The 22,506-nt window shown below is 39.5% G+C and overlaps 3 protein-coding genes across 9 annotated transcripts in view; all 3 read left to right on the top strand.

Moving 5' to 3' along the window:
• Positions 1 to 23: 23 nt before the first annotated feature.
• Positions 24 to 4,941, top strand: LOC105684459 (zinc finger protein 729-like). The gene is made up of 2 exons (XM_012397805.3): positions 24 to 449; positions 848 to 4,941. The coding sequence occupies exons 1-2, from the start codon at positions 162 to 164 to the stop codon at positions 4,151 to 4,153; spliced, it is 3,594 nt and encodes a 1,197-aa protein (XP_012253228.2). The 5' UTR covers positions 24 to 161; the 3' UTR covers positions 4,154 to 4,941.
• A 144-nt stretch (positions 4,942 to 5,085) lies between these two features.
• Positions 5,086 to 7,606, top strand: LOC105684461 (neuralized-like protein 2). Its single transcript, XM_012397807.3, has 3 exons — positions 5,086 to 5,802; positions 5,906 to 6,226; positions 6,305 to 7,606. The coding sequence occupies exons 1-3, from the start codon at positions 5,469 to 5,471 to the stop codon at positions 6,421 to 6,423; spliced, it is 774 nt and encodes a 257-aa protein (XP_012253230.1). The 5' UTR covers positions 5,086 to 5,468; the 3' UTR covers positions 6,424 to 7,606.
• A 585-nt stretch (positions 7,607 to 8,191) lies between these two features.
• The window catches only part of LOC105684420 (trichohyalin), a 52,527-nt gene continuing 38,212 nt past the window's right edge, over positions 8,192 to 22,506 (top strand). For 2 of the 7 annotated variants that reach the window (XM_048654232.1, XM_020851445.2), the window contains exon 1: positions 8,754 to 11,653. In XM_048654232.1, coding sequence (XP_048510189.1) covers positions 10,886 to 11,653 — 768 coding nt within the window. In that variant the 5' untranslated portion in view covers positions 8,754 to 10,885. Of the gene's footprint in view, positions 11,654 to 22,506 lie in introns of all 7 variants that reach the window. The other 5 variants (XM_020851446.2, XM_020851447.2, XM_048654236.1 and 2 more) reach the window with 4 other exon arrangements.

Genomic DNA, 22,506 nt, shown 5'->3' with positions numbered 1-22,506 from the left:
CATTGGCAACAGCTAGAGAAAATGCACATTGCGCAGTGCGCATCGACACCGGAAAAGGGTTAGCAAAATCCATGTTACGACATGCAGGAACTTTTCATTGATGGAAAAACTGATACCGCTACAAAAATGCTTTGATAAGCAAGACGAGATTGGTTTATAATATGGAGACAAACACGGAAGATTTGAAAATCGTAGCCATCGCATTTCATGAAGAACACCTCAGCCTAGCAGAGCCCGTAGATGATGGATCTGTCGCTCATGAGGCAACCAAACAAAACATGGACGCCGAAGAAGTAAATACGTCGGAAACTCCTCAAAATGAGGATATACTAAACGCTGTCGAAATATGTCGGGTGTGTTTGCTCGAAAGTGTAGAAATGAAAGACCTATTTCTGGTAGACGATGTTGTTTCATTGTCTAGCAAAGCTATGAGCTTCACCAACGCTAAGGTTAGACACGTAATTTTTAGGTTAACATATCCTTCGATGAATATTTCGTAATGACATTTATAAACCTCAGATGACATCAGGTATTTGATACACTTTGCAGAATATATATGATAAGTTGCTCCAAGACAGACATTATCGCGATTACTAATTGAAACTTCATTCGAGGTATAGGAATATCATCACACAAGTTTGTCATATCAAAGATCAAAACGGAATTTCCTAACAATAGTTGAAGTATGCTCGACTACGTTTAAAAATTAATTCACAAGACCGTTCTATACATGTAATATTAAACCTCTCAGTATGAGGGTACTAAATTCCATCAAACACAATTCTGACACCAAGATTTTTCACCAGTTTATATTTTGTTTTATAAAAACGTTACATGCTTTTATTAGATGCTACCTGGAGATGGTTTGCCCGCACAGGTCTGTGCTTCCTGTGCAGCTAAGTTGGATGCAGCCTACGAATTCAAGCTCCAAGTAGAGCAAGCGGATGGTGTTTTGAGAGAGAGATACATGTCATTGAATATTAAGGATGAATTATTTTTCAACGAGGTAGAAATACACCTGGAAACAAATCAAAGTGGTGATAAAATTGGCGAACAGTCAACAGATATTGATATACAACTTTGCCCAGAATCAATCCAAGAAGCCGAATTAAATGATACAACAGAAGAACCTCATCTACTTGAAGATGACTTGGCACTTTTGCGGGTTAAAAACCGTTCAGAAGATCAGGGAAGCAATTCGGAAGTTAGGGAGGTTTCGCCGGAAGGTACAGAGAATTCTGAAACCGAACCAGACATCATACAGCATACACCCATGGATCCTGGCAGAATTGTTGCTCAGGAACATGGTTATGGAGCGCAACTGAAATCCGAATCAGACGAGCATTTACTTCCGGGAAAATCATTCGGAAAGTCCGGTCAACTAAGTAAAAGTGATGAGAATCAGTTGGAAAATGTTAAGCTAGAAGAGAGCAGTAGGGAACAAACAGTGACTCAAAAGAAAAAAGAGCAAATTTGCAAAGCATTGCCTCAGATCGAAACAAGGAAAAGTAAACGCAAGTCAGCTCAAAAACTCCCTATCATTGATCATGACTCGGACGAAGACAATTACTTTGAGAATTTAAATTTGAGCTCTAGATTAAAACAGAGTCCACCAAATAAGGCTGAGAGCGTTTATTACATGTGTTACATTTGCGATAAACATTTTTTGGCTAAGAGCATTTTAAAAGAACACATGCACTCTCATGAAGAAGTGAGAAAAGTTATGTCTTTAGTGAAGGTGCCTGAAAAAAGTCCAAAAATTACAACCCCAGCAAAACATTGTCCATCTGGTAAACAACCCAACAAATGTCCCCATTGCGGTAAAGAATACTTGTATATAATTTCGTATAAGAAACATCTTAAGCAACATGAGAGTGAAAAAGAAGAATCCAAAGTTGAACCGATGCCATTGGAAGTATCATTTCACGAGGATGACAACACTCTAGATTTTGAAAACTCTGACAATAGTTATGATTCTGATCCATTATCCCAAGAGGGAAAACATACTTGTGAGAAGTGCAAAGAAGCTTTCAGCACAAAAAAAGCTCTTCAAAAACATATGACTAAGCATGAAGCACTCATGTGCAACATTTGCAATCAAGAATTTGGCGATCTGGATGCATTTAAAACTCACCAGACTCAACACGTGTCTGAAGAAGTTTTGACAGCAGAAGACTTGGAAGAAAATCTGAAGTATGTTTCCCAACTCTTAGAGAGTACCCATGACGATGAAGGAGTTCGTGTGCGCAGAAAAACCAGACATTCTGGAAACAAAGGCCTACAATGTCCTAAATGCCCCATGGTTTACTCTCACAAAAAATCTTTATTGCGGCACCTAGAAATTCATACAGGGATACAGTATGTATGTAAGTTATGCAGTCAACAATTTTCTCGTAAAGATCACTTGCGAAGACATATGGAACAGCATGGTAGAATAAAATCATTCAATTGTACTCAATGCAATAAGACGTTTGGAAATGAATTGACGTTACGAAATCATCTGATTGCAACAAATCATAAAACCATTATTCGAGGGGAAGAGTATGATCCCAATAAACGTCCAAAACGTGTAGCTGCAAAAGAAGCGCAAAAAATTATTGACAAAATCAAAACAGAAAATGATGGAGATGACAATGATAGCAGCGATGATGTAGAACAACCTCGAAAGAGATCATACGAGAAAAAAGAATACGAATGTGCCACATGCAGCAGCAAATGTGCTTCCAAACAGTCTTTAGCTAAGCACATGGAGATGCACATTAAAGACGAAAAAAGCGAAAAGCAAATAAATCGCGGCTCAGATGATGACTCAGATTTTGACACAGGTCTAGAATGGCTCATAGACACTCATGAATGTCCAACTTGTAAGAAAAGATATAGTACAAAAAAATCTTTGCTGCGGCATCAACTACTGCATGAAGAGCCAAACTTCGAATGCGATATTTGCAATATGAAATTTTATCGAAAAGACAAATTGAAAGCACATTATGACAAATGTTCAGAAAAGAATCCAGACCAAGTCAGAAAGTGTAATATCTGCGGAGACAGCTTTGAAAACAATAATTTGTTGAAGGAACACAGAGCTAAGCATGTCACAGAGGGTATTTTAACTGAGGAAGATTTAAGAGATATTGAACCACAGACTGATGAAAAAAGGCTTGGAGAAAAAATAACCAGAAAAAGAAGAACTGATATTGTCGGACTTGAGTGTAGAGAGTGCAACAAGCTTTACACTTCACGGAAAGGATTACTGCGTCACATACAGGTTCATGAGGGTAAAAAGTATCTGTGTGACATTTGTCCAAAGAAATTTTACAGGCGAGAACATCTCAAAATACATGTGGCCAAGCACAATATGATAAAACCGCACAAATGCAATCGTTGCACCAAACGTTTTGCCAAAGAAGAACAACTGACCAATCATGTATCCAAACATGACAGGAATTTCAAAAAAAACAAGGAAACGGATAGCTCTAAAAGATTCCTATGCGAAATTTGTTCCAAGAGCTTTACCCAATCAACAACCCTGATTGCTCATCTCAGAGCCCATAATGGAATAAAGCCTTATGTGTGTGAAGTATGTTCTCGTCCCTTCACAACAAATGCATATCTCAAAATGCACATGAGAACCCATACTCAAGAAAGACCCTACACTTGCCAATACTGTTCGCGAGCTTTTGCAAGGGCAGATACATTGGCAAATCATCTTACATCTCATACAGGGGAAGCCAAGTACCATTGCAAATATTGTCCAAAAAATTTCAGACGATTAAAATCCTTGAAAGAACATGTATTTATTCATACTGGTCAGAGGCCTTATGCCTGTCCAACCTGCGACCGAAGATTTAACAATAATGGAAGTCGCTATGCTCATAGTAAGAGATGCAAACAAAATTTATTGCAGAACCAGAACAGGGGTCAAGAATCTGCGAACCAAGGGAGAATTCATGTGAATAACCCAATGCAAACTGTGAAACCCCAGAGTGTAAAAACAATCACGATCACCAGTCAAGCTGATAGTGTTACTGGGCAGCAAGTTATACAGCATCAAGAGATTCTCATGCCTCTAATCTTGCCATTGACGGTTACATTGGCTGATGTCGGTGAAGAAGTTATCCTACCTGAAGGCACAAAGATTTTCACAACCTCGTAATCATGAAGATGATTTAGATTTTTACCATCAGTCAAGAGTTACACAATGAATGCTGGGAAGCATGATACTTTTTTCATGAAAATACTTGTCTGATCTTACCTTTTTTTGACGATTCAAGTATCAACAAATGAGAAATAAATGACAAATTGTCAGAATCGTAAATTCACAACACGATCAATTTGCTTTTCAGAAATGCGGCGGCAATAGAGTTTGGCTACCTTTAGCTGAAAGTATGTAAGACTTGGATAGAATCTGATGAATTCATGACACGATTATGTACGACTACGTCCTTATGCGAACTAAATTTATACTTGAATTGATTGTATGATCTATATGATCGCATTTTAATATTTAATGTTCTATGCATATAGATGATTCATACCTTTCCTGTAAAATGTAATATGTACATTTACTGCAACAATTTTAGTAGCGTCATTGTTGTACTAAAGTGTTTTTACCTAATTTAAGAGAACTTTTAAAATATATTGTAACATAAACCATAGATATTAAGCAGCTTCAAAATATGTCTAAGCTGAGTTTAGAGAATTGAAACAAATTTATGAAAGAACAGCATCTATCCAGTTCACTATTCCTGTTCATGCGATTATCTCCTAATTTTATAATTGCATTAGGCAATCCCATAAGTTTTTGCCATACACGAATAAGATCGCATGCATTAGGTAATTTCTTAATTGTGCTAGAAATTACTATGATATATGTTAATCATGATTTCATTTTGATATGTAAATAACCTTGGTATAGTGATAAATAGAAGTTTATTATATTAACATCATTTTCTTTCTTGGACTATTCGTGAACACCATAAGTAAAACTTAAGATTTTTGACGATATTTTCATAAGAAAAACTCTCAACAAAGGGCAACAATAGAATTCATCGCAGTCGAACTCTTCCACAAAAATAAAAATCCCTGTGCGCTCTCAGTTGGCCAAACTGATATCAATTTCTCGAAAAAAGTTCACGAGAGACATTTTCAACTAAAAAATAACAGGTTGGAGTGACGAGCGAAGGGTGTTTCTTGTTTATTGAGGATGTTTCAAGTAATTAACAAGATTTGATAATAGCCGTGTTGGTGTAGTGATAGTAAACGTCACGAGAAGACTAATTGCCATCAAATTGTTCAGGTCTTAATATGCTTAGAAGATCCATCAATACGTGATGTAACTCTAATCAGATATTTTTATGTACCAAATATATCGACGACAGTTATCCTCGTTAAAGTGATTGATTAATAATAGGAATCAGTTAATAAAACCTACAGCAGTTATTAGACCAATATCAGAAAAATCTCCCAAGATGATAACGAGATTTCATCCTTCGCATGGTGAGAACATAATACTGTGCGATGACAGCACAGTAGCATTTCGCAAAGCAAGTTTTGCGAATGCTCTAACTTTCAGCGAGAAACCTTTGTTACCTGGTGAAATATTCCTACTGGAAATTGAAAAAGATGAAAGAGGATGGAGCGGACACATGCGTCTAGGTCTCACACAAATGGATCCTTATACAATGGATAGAAATGGCTTACCACAATACGCACTACCTGATTTAGCTAATATGGGGGCAAGCTGGATCTTTGCTATTACCAAAAGTAACAACAATGTCTGGGACAATTTGAGCAATCCTGGGGGTAAGAACATATGTTGTAAATTTGAAGGAAAGGCTGAGAAAATCAATCTTTCATCCGTGATCAACGAGCAATCATAGTTGTTTTACTATTCTTTTTCTCCTAGAAAAGAAGTTTGCATTGGAGCAAAAGCTGGTCACTGATGGTATGAATGTACAAACTTCTCGAGGCATCATTCCATTCAGTACTTTGAGGCCTTCGACCGTTGATTCATCTCAGAATATACTTGCAACGGATACTGGTAGTCGAATAGGAGTTATGTTTGTCCCTCAGACTGGATCAGATAAAGCAGAGATGCATTTCATTATCAACGGTGAAGATCAAGGTGCCTGTGGAAAAGACATCCCATACAAATCTGGACCCCTACATGCTGTTGTTGATGTCTATGGATCTACAAAGCAAGTCAGGATAGTGCAGCTTTATGGAGGTGATTGGAAAAAGTTGTACGAAGCAAATATCATTCATTTGTAAAAAGATATTTAATGGGATAATTTTTTTCTTGCAGTGTCCACGTTACAGAGTGCCTGCCGCGACGCTATTATGCAATACACAACGAGAACGGCAGTCGACTCTCTGCCTTTGCCAAAGCAGTTGAAGGACTATCTTTTGTACCAATCGCAATAAGCTTTGGAGCATAGAATTGTAGGCCCACAGAATTACTACAAAAAGTTTGCGCTTCATACAGGAAAAAAATAATCAACTAAACTCTTTATTTCTTTATTTTTGCATTTTTTTTTTCTCGTCTTAGGCTGTGCATAATCATTCAGCTTTTCAATCTTCTTATGCAAAATTTATTTTGGCGCGTGTACAGTTGTGAGAAGAACATCGAACGTAAGAGTTACCTGAGTTTTGTAGGTACTGAATAAGCATTAAACATGTTCGAGTCTTGTGAGGATTTGCACACATCCCAATATTGCTATAAACTAAGGCATTACTTGTTCTTATACAACGAAAATTGTCAATAACTTCAATTTCCTAAAGTTGTATGATTTATCATAGTATTGAAAGATGTTAAATAGGTAGTACATTATGCAACAAGGGAATGAAGCTACAGTTTATTCGCGTGGGGCAGTATTCACTCGAGGGAATTTTGGGGAAGGGCAGTAAGTCCGAGGGAATGATTAGCTTTATTCCTGCGTGGCATATACGGCTTTATTCCCGACTCAACTGTAAAGACCACTTTTCGTCCCGCTAATTTACTTTTCTTCGTAATATTCGGGAGAACAGTATCGTACGGAATCAGATTCAACTTTAGTCCCACCTTTCAGGTCAAAAAAGTTGTCTTTAAGGTTGAGTCGGGAATAAAATAATTAATTTTTCTGATAGATGATTCGAAAATATCATTCATAAATTTATATACGTCCAGAATATACGTGAAATATAAGTTATAAACGAATATTCTGCAGGATTAAGCATCACAAACTCTTAGAAATTAGTTCGCGTTTTACACTGAGATCATTTTCTAAACAGATCGAACTTTTATAATACCGCAAAATCTGAAGCTGTATTTAATTTTTTTTTTTTTGTATATAGTGTAATAAAAAAAAGATTGTTTAGCTGGAGGAAAAATCTCATGAAATACACTATCGCGAATTGTATCGCTGAATTTATTGGTGGGCACTTTAAATTAAAGTGTGAGCGAGAATAGCCGGCGTACGTAATTCTATCGCAATTACTAATCATTGCGTTATTGTTCATATTATTGAGACTTGAGGTATATTGTAAAATTGGCTACTACCATGTGCTAAAACTGTATAATATATTCGTTTAATACTAAAAAAAATAAACCGTTTGCTTAAAAAAAAAAGTTTAAGAATTAGAGAAACTGCATATAAACATAATACAAACAAGAAGGTTTACTTGTAACCACGTAGTCCTGAAAAATGTCGCGATTCAAAAAAAAAAAGATGGACGATGTAATTATATAGGATCTACCCCGCTGAAGCAAAATTCCGATAACTTCGTGTATGGTTTGTAATAAAAAATCTGGTGATGGGACATGCGAAAATGACACGTGAGTTTGGTGATTGAAATCATGAAATTGCACTCGGTATGTGTCGCCATCTGAGCATTTCTGCGGAGTTTGAAAAGTTGTATTGAGTCTCGCGTGGATGAATGGAGAGCACACCCCTCGCGGCGAGCGATCAATACGTCACGGATCCAGTTTGTACAAATGAGAGAATATTCAAGGGCCGAGATCGGGTGCAAATATTCAGCGAATAATCATTCGATGTTACTAGAATAGCTGCGCCAATTATCTGATTCATGATTTCCGCATAACGATGTCTCAACCGTCGTAGCTACGGCCTGTTCGTGGGGTTGCAAATAAGCTGCTCACGGCGGATTTTTATTCTGGTTTCGTGGTTGCGAAAAATATTTTTTATTTCAAGGCTCCATTTACTCAATACTACGGACTTGATAATCAAACAACTTGTTGACGCTGCAGCTCAAATATTTTTAGAAGAACCATAATGGCCGTTCCGCCGATAAATACTAGCATTATTTCCCAATTAGACTGACAATTACGATCAGTTATGATGGTAAAGTTTATGATCAACAATGAGAAAAGTGAGAACAACGAAGGTACTTCCTTCATTTAGTATCAATCATTCAGTCTATTTTCCATGTGTAATTTCGGAGCTGCGATGAGTTATTAACGTTAGCAGTTATCGAGGATAACCGTTGTTACAAAATTTGCAATTGTTTCATGCCCTCATTCTTTCACCCTTAATGTTGAGGGTGAAACGCCAACGACGTACGGCACTGTTCAGCGAATCGTAGCTTCATTGATTGCGACATCGTACGCCGGGGAGAGAAACGGAGTACCCATACATACATCAGATTGTTGAGTTTCGACCCTCCGAGCCTTTTGCGTCATCGTTTGCCAGAACGAAGCAATGTGGTATCGGGTCCGAATCTAAATCGATGAGAGAATAAAAAATGACCATCGTCGTACCGTTCGTTAAGGGTAATAAAAACTTGAATCGGTCAAACGAAGTATTGCGAATGAATTTTTCATGGCGAAAACAGCAAAACTCTTTCAACCTACAATAAGCAGCAAATGGTGAATTGCTGGTGGCATGAGCATAGTGCGACTTAACGCGAAGAACCATCGGAATGAGGCGGAAGTGCAACGCGCAGGGGCGGAAAAGAGATGGTCGGCGAGAGGGTGGTAGTGACGTACAAATGACTAGCGTCGAGATGTCGGATGGGCGAGAACGGAAAGAAGGAAGGGAGGAAGCACAAGCTTCGAGTTGGTAGTTGCGAGTGGCGGCGAGTAACGAGAGGGAAGAGAAGCGCCGAAGCGGGCTCCGCTCACACCAGTGAGCTCAGTGAGCTCAGTGCGCGCGGTGCCGCCGTGCTGTGAGGTTCAGTTTAGTAATTGATTAGTCGGATAGGCCTGAGAAGAGAGTTCGGGCCGCGAATAAAATGAGATCGATAAGTAACTGGGATAGATTTAGCAAGAAATGGACAAAAACTAACGGTCGTTAGGTAGTATCAAAGTTTTCAAACTAAGGGTTCAATTCAATTTTTTCATGTGAAACGTCAGATACAAAGGTGTCATCATCATCGCCCTTTTTTTTTACGACTACCACCAGTGACGAAAATTCTAAAGTGTTTGTCTGTGTGCGTCCATTCTATCCTTTAGAAGAAACCAAATGAAATTCACTTAACGAAAACGAAGAAATATTAAACAAGTAACTAATAAATAATCGAAAACCTAAGAAGCGAAACCAAGTTACCCGCGCTGTTCACGATAATTGTGTTCAATCGTGAGAGTCGTAAAACAGTTTTCACGTTACATTAATAAATAATAGTGAATTTAGCGAGTATCGTCAGACCTGCGAGTTGAAACGCAAAAAAAAAAAAAAAAAACTTAAAAAAAATCTCACATCAGTAAGAAGGTAATTCTTTTTTCCTATCAATAATATGTACATCAAGACTGAATACCGCTGCGGTGTAGTTCGATTTAATTTTGTTGTACGCTCGAATCATTCTTCGATTAACAATTTGGACATATCTCGTTCATTATCTTCGTCGAACTGCGAGCAAGAAAATAATAATCGTGTGTAAAAGTCTTTCGAAAATAAGGCGCTGAACGAAAATCAACCCTTAAACTTTCCAACCGCTGCGATGGCGAGCCTATCGTATACTTAACGCTGCAGTAGCAATGTTAACATGTGAATATATATGATAATTATCATTTGAAATTATTCAAACAGACACATCGATACACTGCCTCGTCTAATAGTTACAACATTACAGAGTTAATTTCGTACACTGTCGAGAGTCTTTTCCTTCCCTTGAATTACAAATGTGACGCGAGTGTTCCGTTCTGTAATAAAAAGGAGAAAAGAAAAAAGGAGCTTATCGTGAAAGTATACACAATAAATATCTGTACAACTGACGAAGCGAATTAACGCAATTTCATGCCGTTTACATAAAAAATATGGATTCTATGATCACTGTGTAAAATTTAAATCTGTATATTTCTATTGTTTATAAACTTTAAGAATCTAGTAACAGATGTTTAATCATTCCTCTGAACATTCGAAAAAACTGAAAACGGATAGAAAAAAGTAATGATAAAAATTCACGATCGAAAATTATAAATCACTAATTCAAAAATGCTTGCGAGGACGATGCACGCTAAAATACGGATGCAATAGCAATCGATATTGTAACTAAATAATTCTAATGAACCAGTAAAGTGTTGAAGCAAAAAAAAAAAACCGGTGGGTGTAAGAGGAGTGATAAGGAGAAGAGTAAAAAATATATATATATATATATATAGAAAAGGGGCTTGCGATCTACGCAGCCATCAAGGGAGCATCGCGGCCGGGAAGATGGCGGCACGGTAAGACCGGAAGTGGTTAGTTGAGCGTAAAGCAGGTAAAAAAAAAAATTAAATAAATTAATAAATAAACAAATAACTAGATAAGAATAAAAAAAAAAGAGAGGAAGGTCGAAATAAGAGGAGTCGCACCCTTGAACCGCCTGCAACAGTAGCGAGGAGATTAACAAGATCGACGTCCATCCCCGGTCGTCCCTTCGATAAATATATCAACGACCCAACGAATATATTATGTCAAGGGATCCCTACTCCAGCGGAAGCGGCGTAGTTGGTCCGGGGGGAGGTACGAGGTCCCCCAGGAGCGGGAGGAGGGTTGGTGAATTACCTACCGTAGACAGAAGTCCTTCGCGTAACTATGCAAGCGGTCGAGGAAGTCCCTTGGGAAGAAAACGAGCTACTAGAAGTGGAAACAATTCACCGGAACACCTGGGATACGGTAGTTATCACCATCATCAGTTAGGAAGCCCTTATTATTCCAGAGACGAAGATCTCGGCAGTCCAGTCATGCTGGAGGAAAGAGTTAGGAGTATGTCAACCGGGGGAGGTGGTCACAGATCTCGAAGCGTCACGAGACCCGCGATGTCCGTTTCGACCGGTAGGTATACCAGCCTCGATCGAGCATCGACGGGAATGTTGGACCACGATAGAGAATTTGTACCGATAAGAGATCCCCGCGACCGAAGTAGGGACAGGGGTTTGTATCTGGACGATGAATTGTACGGACCAAGGTCGGCTCGACAGAGTCCAAATCCTCATTTGATGCGAGATGGTGGGAGTTACATCGGGGAATTGCAGCATCAAAACAACGACCTACAAAGAGAGCTTGGAAACCTCAAGAAGGAACTTGAACTCACTAACCAAAAACTTGGGAGTTCTATGCACAGCATCAAGACCTTTTGGAGTCCGGAACTCAAGAAGGAGAGGGCCCTACGAAAGGAGGAGAGTACCAAGTACAGCCTCATCAATGAACAGCTCAAGCTACTCAACTCCGAGAATCAGGTGAGTCGGTTTATCGAATATTTATATACTTCCGCTGGTCCCCCGATGTGGGACTGCTCTCGACGTTCACTTGTAAATTATTATGAAACTTTTCACTCCGATTCCGTCCCCTTTTGATTTTTATACGTACGTGTAGCCGTAGTCACGCAAACGATAAAAATCTCCCGCATTCCGTACAGTATACGGACAACTTGTGGAGAATTGAATTTCCCAATTTTAAACCTCTACCTCATTCGGTTGAACGTTGCGTGAGGGAAATTTCAGATGTATACCGTCATCCGATTCAACAGCAATTAAACGCTAATTTACGAAACCCTAAGACTGTAGGACATTCGCTACCGCGCGTGGCTTGCGATCACTACCATTTAAATCCAACTTCATCTCATAAAGTGAGTGTACAAATGGCATAATCGATATCCAGAAATCGCTTTTATACATACACTATGAAGTTCGCACTATAAAACATATAAAAAAAAAATATGTGAGTTAGCTTTGCTCTTCGCAACTTTACTCGTCATGCACCCCAGAATTTCGTGTGTGGGCAGTTCGCCAGGCGCGGTTCCTCCAGGGGCACTGACTCATCTTTTATTATCATTGTTATTACTGCTGTTTTTATTGTTATTATTACCACTATATCAAAACCGGGCTTGATCTCGAACGAAAGAAATGTACGCCCTCCCCATTGAAAAGTTTTGATATCTTGGGAAATCATCTCAATAACTATATACTTTGAAATGTGCACTCCGATAGTAGAAAAATTTTAATAAAATGCGACGTAATTATGAAAAAAGTTCTTGACACGATTGTCTTTTCATCCCGTATGGAAAAGAAAAAAAAAATCCGGAGGTCTGCGTTCTTTGTTCCAATCAGATGTACGTACTTGCTAAAGGACATTTTGATTTGCACATGGTTTTTATCCACGAAACTCTACGCAGATTTCCTCTCCTCCTTCTCCTCTTGCTCTTCCTCTTCCCTAAAAAGAATACGTGTTAAGGTTCTTTGGTATAATCCAACTATAACGGCGTGTACTAGGGTGGATGGTGGTGGACGACTCGTAGAACCGAAAGCGTATACCCGTCAACATATTGATTTCCAATATAATCGTGCTTCTACGTTATTTCGACGTGGTTCGCCTAAGTAATGCAGTGATTAAGTAGTAATGATGCAATTAAATCGTCACACTACGTTATAACGTGGGGCTGCTACAGCACCGAACGATTCCTCCATCCTTCGTGTTTCGAAGAAGACGGGAAAGAAAGAATGAAAAAAAAAAAAAGAATAAAAAGTAGAGAGGAAAAACAAAATTAAAAAAATAATTAAGTGCAAAATCAGAGGGTGTGTGCTTCGGTAATCGTATCTATACGTATACTTTGCATATATAGATATAGGTGTGCGGCGTGTGTACCTATATGTATGCCGTAGAGACACGACAGAAACAGGAATCTAGTATCAGAGGGAGGACGATGCAAATATCGACGTATAAACATTCTCGTCTCCCTATTTGTCATTGGTCGACTTGCGCGAGTCACGTGATTCCGAGCTTATCTCGACGTGCCTTTGCCATCTACATTAATCCACGGATTAACAAGTCTAATTCCGAACGGTCAACCGTCGGACATTAAAATGACGTCGTCGTTGAATTGCAGAAATTTTTATTCGGCCTATGTACGTATCTATATATCTGTGTTCGGATGAGTTACCTACTATTCTTTCAAACGTCAATTCGTACGACTATAATAGTATCGCCGTTCACGGTTATTCCCTCATTCCAAATATCCAAAAAACAATTTGTTACGCATATCATTCCCTGGAGTTTGCAGTTAATCAAATTTGCACCGCATACGTGTGAACATGATTTTTCCAATCAACTTATCTACGTCAGAACATTTTCCGTGAAACTTTGAACGAAATTGATGCGATGCTGCAGCAGAAGAGCACAGTAGTACACAATGCATCGAAGCACGAATATAATGCGCTCTCCCCTTTCCCGTCGTGCGTTCGTCCGGTTTAGGGCTGCAGCGTCCGGTTGCAGATGCGGCGTGAACGCCTACGTTCGAAAACGTGCTCTCCCAAGCATCCCTTGAAAACGAGTTCGTTTTTGCGGGGGCGATCGAAACGCATTAGGCGACAAAACAGCCTGAGTGCAGCAGACGCGACGAGCGCAATGCTATAATACGGCTATAGGGCATTAAGCCCTATGAGAAATAGAGAAGAAAAGACGAGCGTAGCAGGAGTTTATAAAAAGATTGTAAGGGCATACATTCACCCTGTGCCCTAAAAATGGCTCTGGAAATAGCCTGCGCAACTCCCATCTTCGCTCGGAACTCGTGTGTATATGGATCTTCTGTACATACATATAACACTGCCTACTCACACTGCAATTCACGGACGGATATTATAATACTGCAATCTACATTCTAGCGTCTAGCTAACACGGATTATCCAATATGGCTAGAGATCCGACTCCCATTGCCCCGCAGACGCTCGTCATTATTCACCCTTTCTTTTTCTTCTCTCCAACGTCAAAGTGACAAAGATATTTTCTGCCCTTTTTTCCTTTTTCCTTTTTTTTTGACGTTACACGCTAGAGCGTGCAATAGAAATGAAAACTTCTCTCTGTCCTGTAATTTGTCACAATCACATGTTACACGTTGTCCATGCCGCGTTGAATATTACAGTACATATGTATATCAGAGTACGCGTATGCATAGGTATAGTAACGGACGACAGGGATGAGATATAGAATGGAATTTAATTACCACTCTGCACCTACATGTGTGTATACATACATATGTAGTATATCGCGTCGAAACCGCGTCTGGTTGAACGTAAACGCTACGAAAATTTCTCGAGAGTTCACCAAACTTCGAACACAATAATCGCCATTGTGCTCTATCTTCGCTCGATCATTATCGTTGAAGCGGTAGGCGCCAGGCGCAGCTGAAAGCTTTAAAAAACACCGTCCGTTCCGTAGTTCGATGTTTGCTTTAGTTCGTTCGATAAAACGAGTGCTTTTTCACGTATCTACATTGCACCTGCGTTAATCGGACTTCCCTCTCACGAGATCAATTTTCCGAATATTCACTACCGTCAATCAATTCTTTCATACTCACAAACGATCGAGTGTCGTTACTCGCCTATCCGGTACAATCGTTACACGCACTAGGGTGTACGCGGAAGATTGATCGATGAATTTGCTCGGTCAGCAATTTGTTTGAATGAAAATAAGGAATAAAAAAAAGGTTTAGTAAAATAAAATACAGTGAACGTGACTTTATACACGGTAGGTCGTCATCGTTATTTCTCCTACCGTTTTCAACCAGATTCCGTACGGATAAAATGGTATTTTACAAATAACGCGTTATATTTTTTTTTTTTTTTTTTTTTTTACAAAGTTTATCTGTGATCCTTTTTATCCTGCTCATCGTAAAATAGACGATAGGTATTCGCAAGTGAATTTTTGCGACGCCGTGATATTATCATGATTATTACAATCCGCGGTAATCGCGATTCCAGATGTGGCGGTAACTATATATATATGTATATATAATAGAACCGCGTAATGGTTGTTCCAGCAAAAGTTTCGGTACATGCCTATGTACCGATCCTCATGTATAATACCCTATGTAATGATTTGGTTATATATCTATTATATATTTTTTCAATTTTCAAATAAATTCCCCAACTTTTAGCTCGACGTTTAGGTTTTTCGCGATTATTGATCGCGAGTTAACTTATAAGCAGAGTTATTTTCGGATGTATTGGTGTGGTTTATTTTAGAATGAGAATCACATGCGGTATGTACGAAGAGCGAAGGGAAGATCCATAAGACCGAAATATATTTGAAAAATATACGAATCTTGTGGGCAAAAAAAGAATCTGTGCCATTTTTTTTAATTTAAACCAAGCCAACTCACGAGCGGCAGCGTTAGATCATACTTTCATCGTATGGATTGCTCGTACGTTGTACAAATTCTCTGCCGAGGCGCGTTATATAATTCAATCTAAATCGATCGGACGTGTATCGATTTTAACATTACCGTTACAGGACGGTGTACCTATAGTCGATCCCATTTATTTATCTCATCTTGGAGGAAAAAGCGCACCGTAGACAGAAATACCTACACGTGCCCTACGCGTTATCTACGTACGAAATTTTCTCATATTAACCGTTTGGTCGGATTCGAAAATCGTTTGATGGGTAGGAAATCAATAACGCTTCGCGACCAGCTCTCCGGTACTCTGGCGTCGTCTGTTCAAACCAGGGAAAATATATTAACGGCTATGTAACCAGACGATGTAAAAGTATATTATGAGAAGTGCCCGACGTAATTTTACACACCCGCGGATACGTGTGTAACGCTGAGAGATATAAGACCGACGCAATAAAACGAACGTATATGAAAGAATTAATGATAAAAAGTATATACGCGAGCCAAGAAACCGTGGACCATGCGGAGTTTCATCCGAAGAAATTTGGCCCCTGTTTTTTTTCTTCTCCTTTTAGATCTTTCTTCTGATTTGCTGTTTCCAAATAAACTTTGAACCATTCGCTTCGCGCGGCGACGTCGATACGGTCGTGTAGTTAGCGTCGATGATCAAACTGGCATCTCGCTCATCTTCTGGAGCGTATTATTATACTTGTGTATGGAATCATCGGGTCTGGTCTCGTTGACGTTACAGCCGTTAAATTACAACCCAGCTGCTCTTATTGGCTCGTTGGTTGTGCGTGTCGGTTACATTATAGTACGCACATACTATCGCCGTCGTGAAACTCCTCAGGCCCCTTTGGGGTCCGGATGAATGCGAACTAACAAACGAATGACTCGTCGACGCGACCGCGACATCGACCGTAATCGTCACCGCAAATCACTCGTGTGTAGATTTAAAGCTTTGTGTAAAAAGCTAATTGTTATTTTTTTCCATCACGACGCTACGGGAAACTAGATCATGCAACTTTGTACGCAAATCTGTGCGATTAAAAGCGTGAATTATCTTCAGATTTCATTTTTTTTTTTTTTTCTTAACTCTATAGTTTTTTACGAGTTTCATTTTCAAGCAACCGCGGCAGGTATCCTCATTTTGTGTACGACGTCGCGAAGTTGTTGTCATTATTATCATCGGCTTTTTTTATTATACGGGTATAAAAGTATTGCTGCGGTACAGGGTCGTCGTATATGTATATTATACGAGCGTGTACGTTGTTACGTTCGGAGTCGAATATACACGAACCGTCTGATACCCCGTGGGATGTTATAAGCCATTTTTATTTTTTATTCTCCAGCATGAAACGCGCGAGGAATTTTCTGTTCAGGGGACCTGCCGGTGTCTCTGCGGAATTTGAAATCTTTTTAATCGATTGAATATATCGCGATTTAGAGAAAAATTAATTTTTTTTTTTTTTTTGTAATTAAAACCGTATCTCTGTGAAAGAAAAAAAGAAGCAAAATGTCATTTTTTACTATGTAGAGTAAACCACTTTAAGGCGTATGAAACTCCGTGTAATTTTAAAAATAATCTGCGATCCTGCGGCCTGGCTGGTTCTCGCAAAGTCCGATATATATTTTACTACCTATAACTCCTCTTTGAAGCACGCAACGATGATTATGGCCTCATAGAACCGCGGACTCAATCTCACGCTAAAATCTTCAGTCAGGACAACCTGTAAATCGAAAAAGAAAAATATAGTCGCCTACATACATACGTAATACACGTAGGTGTGTATATTTACCTACATACCACGTAAGACAGAGAAAAGTACCTGGAATTTATTTCATTCTTATTTTTTTCACTCAGTTTCTTTTACATCCGCACCCACCCGATTTATTTATGTGGAAGAGTCCGCGAGGGACGCTGAGAACTGCTGCTGCCGTTGCTCCTGCTGAAATAATTCTCTTCGTTCATTTTATTTGGCTTCTTATTTTATTTTTTTTTTTCTTTTCTAATTTTGTGCCTTTCCATTTAATTAAAATAACAAATCTTTTTCTGAATAACGAACGCAAATTCTGCATACCCAGGATATTATAAACGCGGGATGATGATATGAGAATTCGGAATATTACATTACGTCTAGAACGATTGAGGGATGGGAAAATGTAATTGAAAAAATATCAAGTAATACGAGAGACACATCGACATGCAATTTTTTTCCCCCCTGTTTACTTCTCCGTATAATTAAATAATTTTCGAATTTTCAAAATTGTCCTTATCCCCCGCTAATTTTGGCGACCAAGGATATCAGATATTTGATATCCCGTAGTGTATACGTACATAAATTCTTCATCGAAACAAGAATTCAAATTGTCTTTGGAAGCCGTTCAAATTTCTTCGGTTCACTTAACTTTGCAGGCTCATTTTCTCTCTTCTTATATACTTGTATATAATATATATGAATATGTATGGCGTATATATATACACATCCTTTCATAAGATTATCGATCCCCGATAATTCTTTATAAAGTTCTCAACCTTTATAGCTGATAATTTAATAATCCCCTTCAAGTTTAATTAATTACCGGAACACAATAATCTTTTCCACGTTATATATTGTAATCCCATTTTAGTGCCAAGATTCCAACGAAAAAACCGAAAAAAAGGAAAAAAAACAATAAAAAATTAACCTAGATCATCTATGTATCGAATTCATTCAAACAATATATCGTCGAATCTTTCGTTAATTATTGCACGTTCGTCTGTCTCCCTATGAAATGTCTAAAATTAAAACCCCTGACGTATCGCGAACGAGGTTTTTTCATTTTTTAGGAAAAAAAAAAAAATACTCCCAGTTTCCTCTTGAAAGTACAGTATAGGTGGTACACGTGTGAGTAAAAAATGTGAACGACTCGCCCGCGGAAGCTCTACACCGTGAATTGTGATAAAGGCGCGGCAACCAACCAAGACTAACCCTTACTACGTCTTATGTACCGTGGCTTCTATAGATATATGTATATGTACTAGAGTGTTTGTCATTAGGGTTGATTGTTACCTGGAGAGTCAGACCCGACTACTATACTTGCCTACACCTGCTGCGATCCAGCTCATCTCCCGCATCACATGTGGGACGATATGTATGAAAATTTTTTCGTCTTCCTCTTTTTAGCATTTTTTATTAACCTCGGACAACAATATCGATAACATACTCGGGTACGTATACGTAGCGTGGCCCGTATGTAGGCACATGGTGTCTGTGAAAAAATGTATTCCATATGACGCTGCGTGGAGAATGTTAAATATTTTATTATGAAAAAGAAAAAAAAAAAAACAAGAAGAAATTTTCAACGAAGAGGAAAAAAAATATTTCATAGTAATTCATTTACAGTTTAATTTTGTTCGTATAATATACCGTTCGGAGAGTGTGCAGTGGGATTTAATTCGCGCGTATATCGTATACTCATACACGTATTATATGCGACACGGTCGAGTTTTCTCGTGTTTTTTTTTTTTTTTTTCTTTTCTTCTACTTTGCGCTCGGTTGCAAAGCTAGAGAGCCAGCTAGAAAGCTTGTCGTATGGGATAAAGAGAAATGAAAAAAAAAAAACGCGGAAAGCGAGGGGATGAAAATTTAGCGGCGTTACTGGCTGTAGTCGTGTCGGAAAAGGAGACGGAAAAACGGACGATAAAACATGAGAGAAAACCAGATCGTACAACGTCGTCGTCTCTCCTATACGCGTCGTTTCCACCTACCTACCTACCTACCTACCTACCTACCTACCTAGTTTCCTACCTGCCGCGGAAGGAAGCAGGGGAATCCCCACTACCCCAGTTGCAGGGGTAGTCGGGTTTGGTATATAGTTACGTATAGTACACTCTCGTATTATAGGTGTAGTATACGGACGGTATCGCAGAAACTAGGGAGAACGTAGAACGACGTAGGACGCCCGCCTAACCGCTCGATAACTGCTCCTCTTCTCCGCCATCATCCTCCTCCGGTTTTGCAGTCTCATACCCAACCTACTTTGCTTTTCTTCCCTTTCGCGACCCTTTCCTCTCTCCCTTTGTTCTCCGATCTCGCCTTTATCTTTTTTATATCGGTCCACCCGCAGCTTCGCTATATTATACTCGTATATTCGTGTATCTGTACGGATAATAAATGTATGTACCTATATGTATTTACATTTTCGTATCTTTCGTCAAACGACCGGAAAATGTATCGGTGCTCGAAACAGCCGCCGATCACGATTGATTTTTAAAAGGAGAATTTTTCAAAAAAACTCGTCACGGCCCAATCCGCAAGCATTCGGGGGTTTTGTTGTAGGGAAATAAAAGTAAGAAGTTTTGAACCCAACGTCCATAAAGTGCACGCGCGATAAAAATTTGATATCTGGCGATCGTGAAATCTCCATTTATTACACCGATGCTGCGTTATATATAGATACGTTATGATTTGTTGGAAAAAGTTTTTTTTTTTTTTTTTTTTAAATAAAAGGAAAATGAATATGAAAAATTGAACGAGCTTAGCGGAGGCAAAGTAATCGTTAGTTTTACGATTATGTATGGAATAACACAATGGAGAGGAGAAAATTGGGTTAACGTACGCGACGTGGTAGGTACGTTATAATGTGATCTACGATCCACATTGTGTACCGATATAGATGTGGCGACGCGATTTCTCGCACGGTGGTTACGTATATATGTATGTACGTAGTACGTACGTAGGATATACCTATATATGTATAAATTCTGGAAAAGCGGTCGCTTCTGCCGCAGGCTACACACCGTAACGTGTGCCACTCCGTGTTCTTTGGATTTGAGAAGGTCTTCTCCGTGCCGCGTCGCATCGTGGATATACGTGTGTGTCCTCCCCCAACCTAACCTCGCGTTACGCCTGTATCCGGAGGTCGATATCAACCACCCCCCCGACTGCATGTGCGCTCTACGTATGGGTCTATACCGTCATAGTTTTTCAGTAGTCGTCGGAGGTGTGGTATGGGTACGTAAATACCTGTATACACACGTATTGTATACGTATAAGCCGTATGCGGAATATCGGTCATTCTCGAAGGTCTGATGAAAGCTCTCATTTCATTCATGAACTTGTCCTCCTCCCAATTCTTTGAATCTGTTGATTCTTGCAGCGAAATGGTTCCTCGCTCCATCGTTTAAGCGGTACAGGTATATCTCCTTTTTTTTCTATTCATTTCTCCGGCACTCTCGATTGCTTTTCCGTCTTATTTTTTCCTCGTATACCCGACAGCGGATTCCCCGGTACAGGTATAATATTTAAACGTGGATTCATCGCGATCGCGAAAGATAACTCTCTGTCATTTTTGGACCGAAATATTTTACCGATTTCTTTTGCGTCTGTGACAAGATAACACTCGTTCAATGTCGTTTGTTACTCTTAATTCTTCTTCTTCGCATTACAGGTATACATACACGTGTACAACTTTGCCGGTTAAATTTACGCTTCGTTTTCACGAGGAAATGAAATATAAAGGAAAAATATTTTACATCCGTGTAATCTACGTATACATATATGTGTACGAGCGTGTATGCAAACGGCTAGATTTTCCTAGCTGTATACAGCTAGCTGTTTAAGCTCCCTCCTGTAATTCTGCAGGTGCGGAGGCGAGGCGTGTGTTTCTGCTGCATTTCTCTGGGCGTGCAGTGTATGCACGTATTTTTATTATATGCAATCGCGAGGCGTCGCGACGGCTCGACGGTCTTTTAGAGGCTGCAGAGAAGTGGAGGCCGAGACTTTTATTCCCTCTGAGAAATAAGTCGCCCCGTTTCTCTCCTATCCTCCATGGTAAGCGCCGTGGAATGCTAATGCGAAAGATCCGCTGTATTCACGTATAAATATCTCTCGTATACCGCGAGGTCTACGGTGAAAATAAAGAAAAATTTCAAAGATATGCTAATTCCTCACGATTTATTTTATCCCAACGATGGAACGGATGATATTGTTTTTTTTGTTATCAAGTTCGACAAAAACTGAGAAAAAGCTCCGTCACTTTTATACAGGCTCCGGAAAACAAGTGTTGATTGCACGATTCAAACTCTACCAGTTTTTTTTTTTTCAATATTTTTGTGTCACCTCGTTAATCAATTTTCACATACATGTATATACATAAGATAGTCATTGAAATTCGAACTATCGTGTGGCGGCTGCATATAACGCGGTTTTTTCCATCTTCTTTTTCATTATCCAAATGAAAGTTTCAGCAATAAACTAGGACGCGGGGGGGCGCCCTTGCCCTCGGGAGGCGTCGCCTCGATGTGCTGTGACATTTTTAATTTAAGACCGAAATGCCTGGGGGTAGATGCGATAGCGATATACGATACCTAACGTAAGTGGTAAGGACGTAGATTGTGTGTAGCCGATCGAAATCCGTTGGAATTAATGAACTTTCCGCCAGAAATCACGATCATTGTCGGCGTTCGTCAAAAGTGTAAAACTAGATTGGACCTTTTTTTTTTTTTTCTAAAGCAGAGGTGCGCCACCCCCGCGAACACTGAACTTTATAAATTCTAAACGGGTCTAGTACGTGGTTGGTTTCCAGTGCGGCACGCGTGCGACGTGGACGACTTTTCGCCCCTCTTTTTCTTTCGGGACGACTTTCTTCTACGGTCGACACGACGCGGACGGCGTACTCTTATTATATATACCTAGCGCCTCCTCACGACCGCTACTTCTGCCGGTTCCTCGCAAGCTCCGTTGGTGCGCGAAAAAGATCGATGTGCAGAGTACGACGACCCCGGTAGTAGTGTTGGACTCGTAGCCAACTTCGTCGTCTATATCTATCCGTCAAGGTATATATGGGTATATGGGTGGCTGCCTGATATATGTATACGTATAGCTGACTAGCTGGCTGAGCTTTTCGAATAAGCCAAACGTCGCGACGACGACGACG

The sequence above is a fragment of the Athalia rosae genome, chromosome 4 (assembly GCF_917208135.1).
Source record: "Athalia rosae chromosome 4, iyAthRosa1.1, whole genome shotgun sequence".
NCBI classification, from domain to species: Eukaryota; Metazoa; Arthropoda; class Insecta; order Hymenoptera; family Athaliidae; genus Athalia; species Athalia rosae.
The sequence above is the reverse complement of the archived record's forward strand: the minus strand, read 5'-3'. Positions and strand labels throughout refer to the sequence as shown.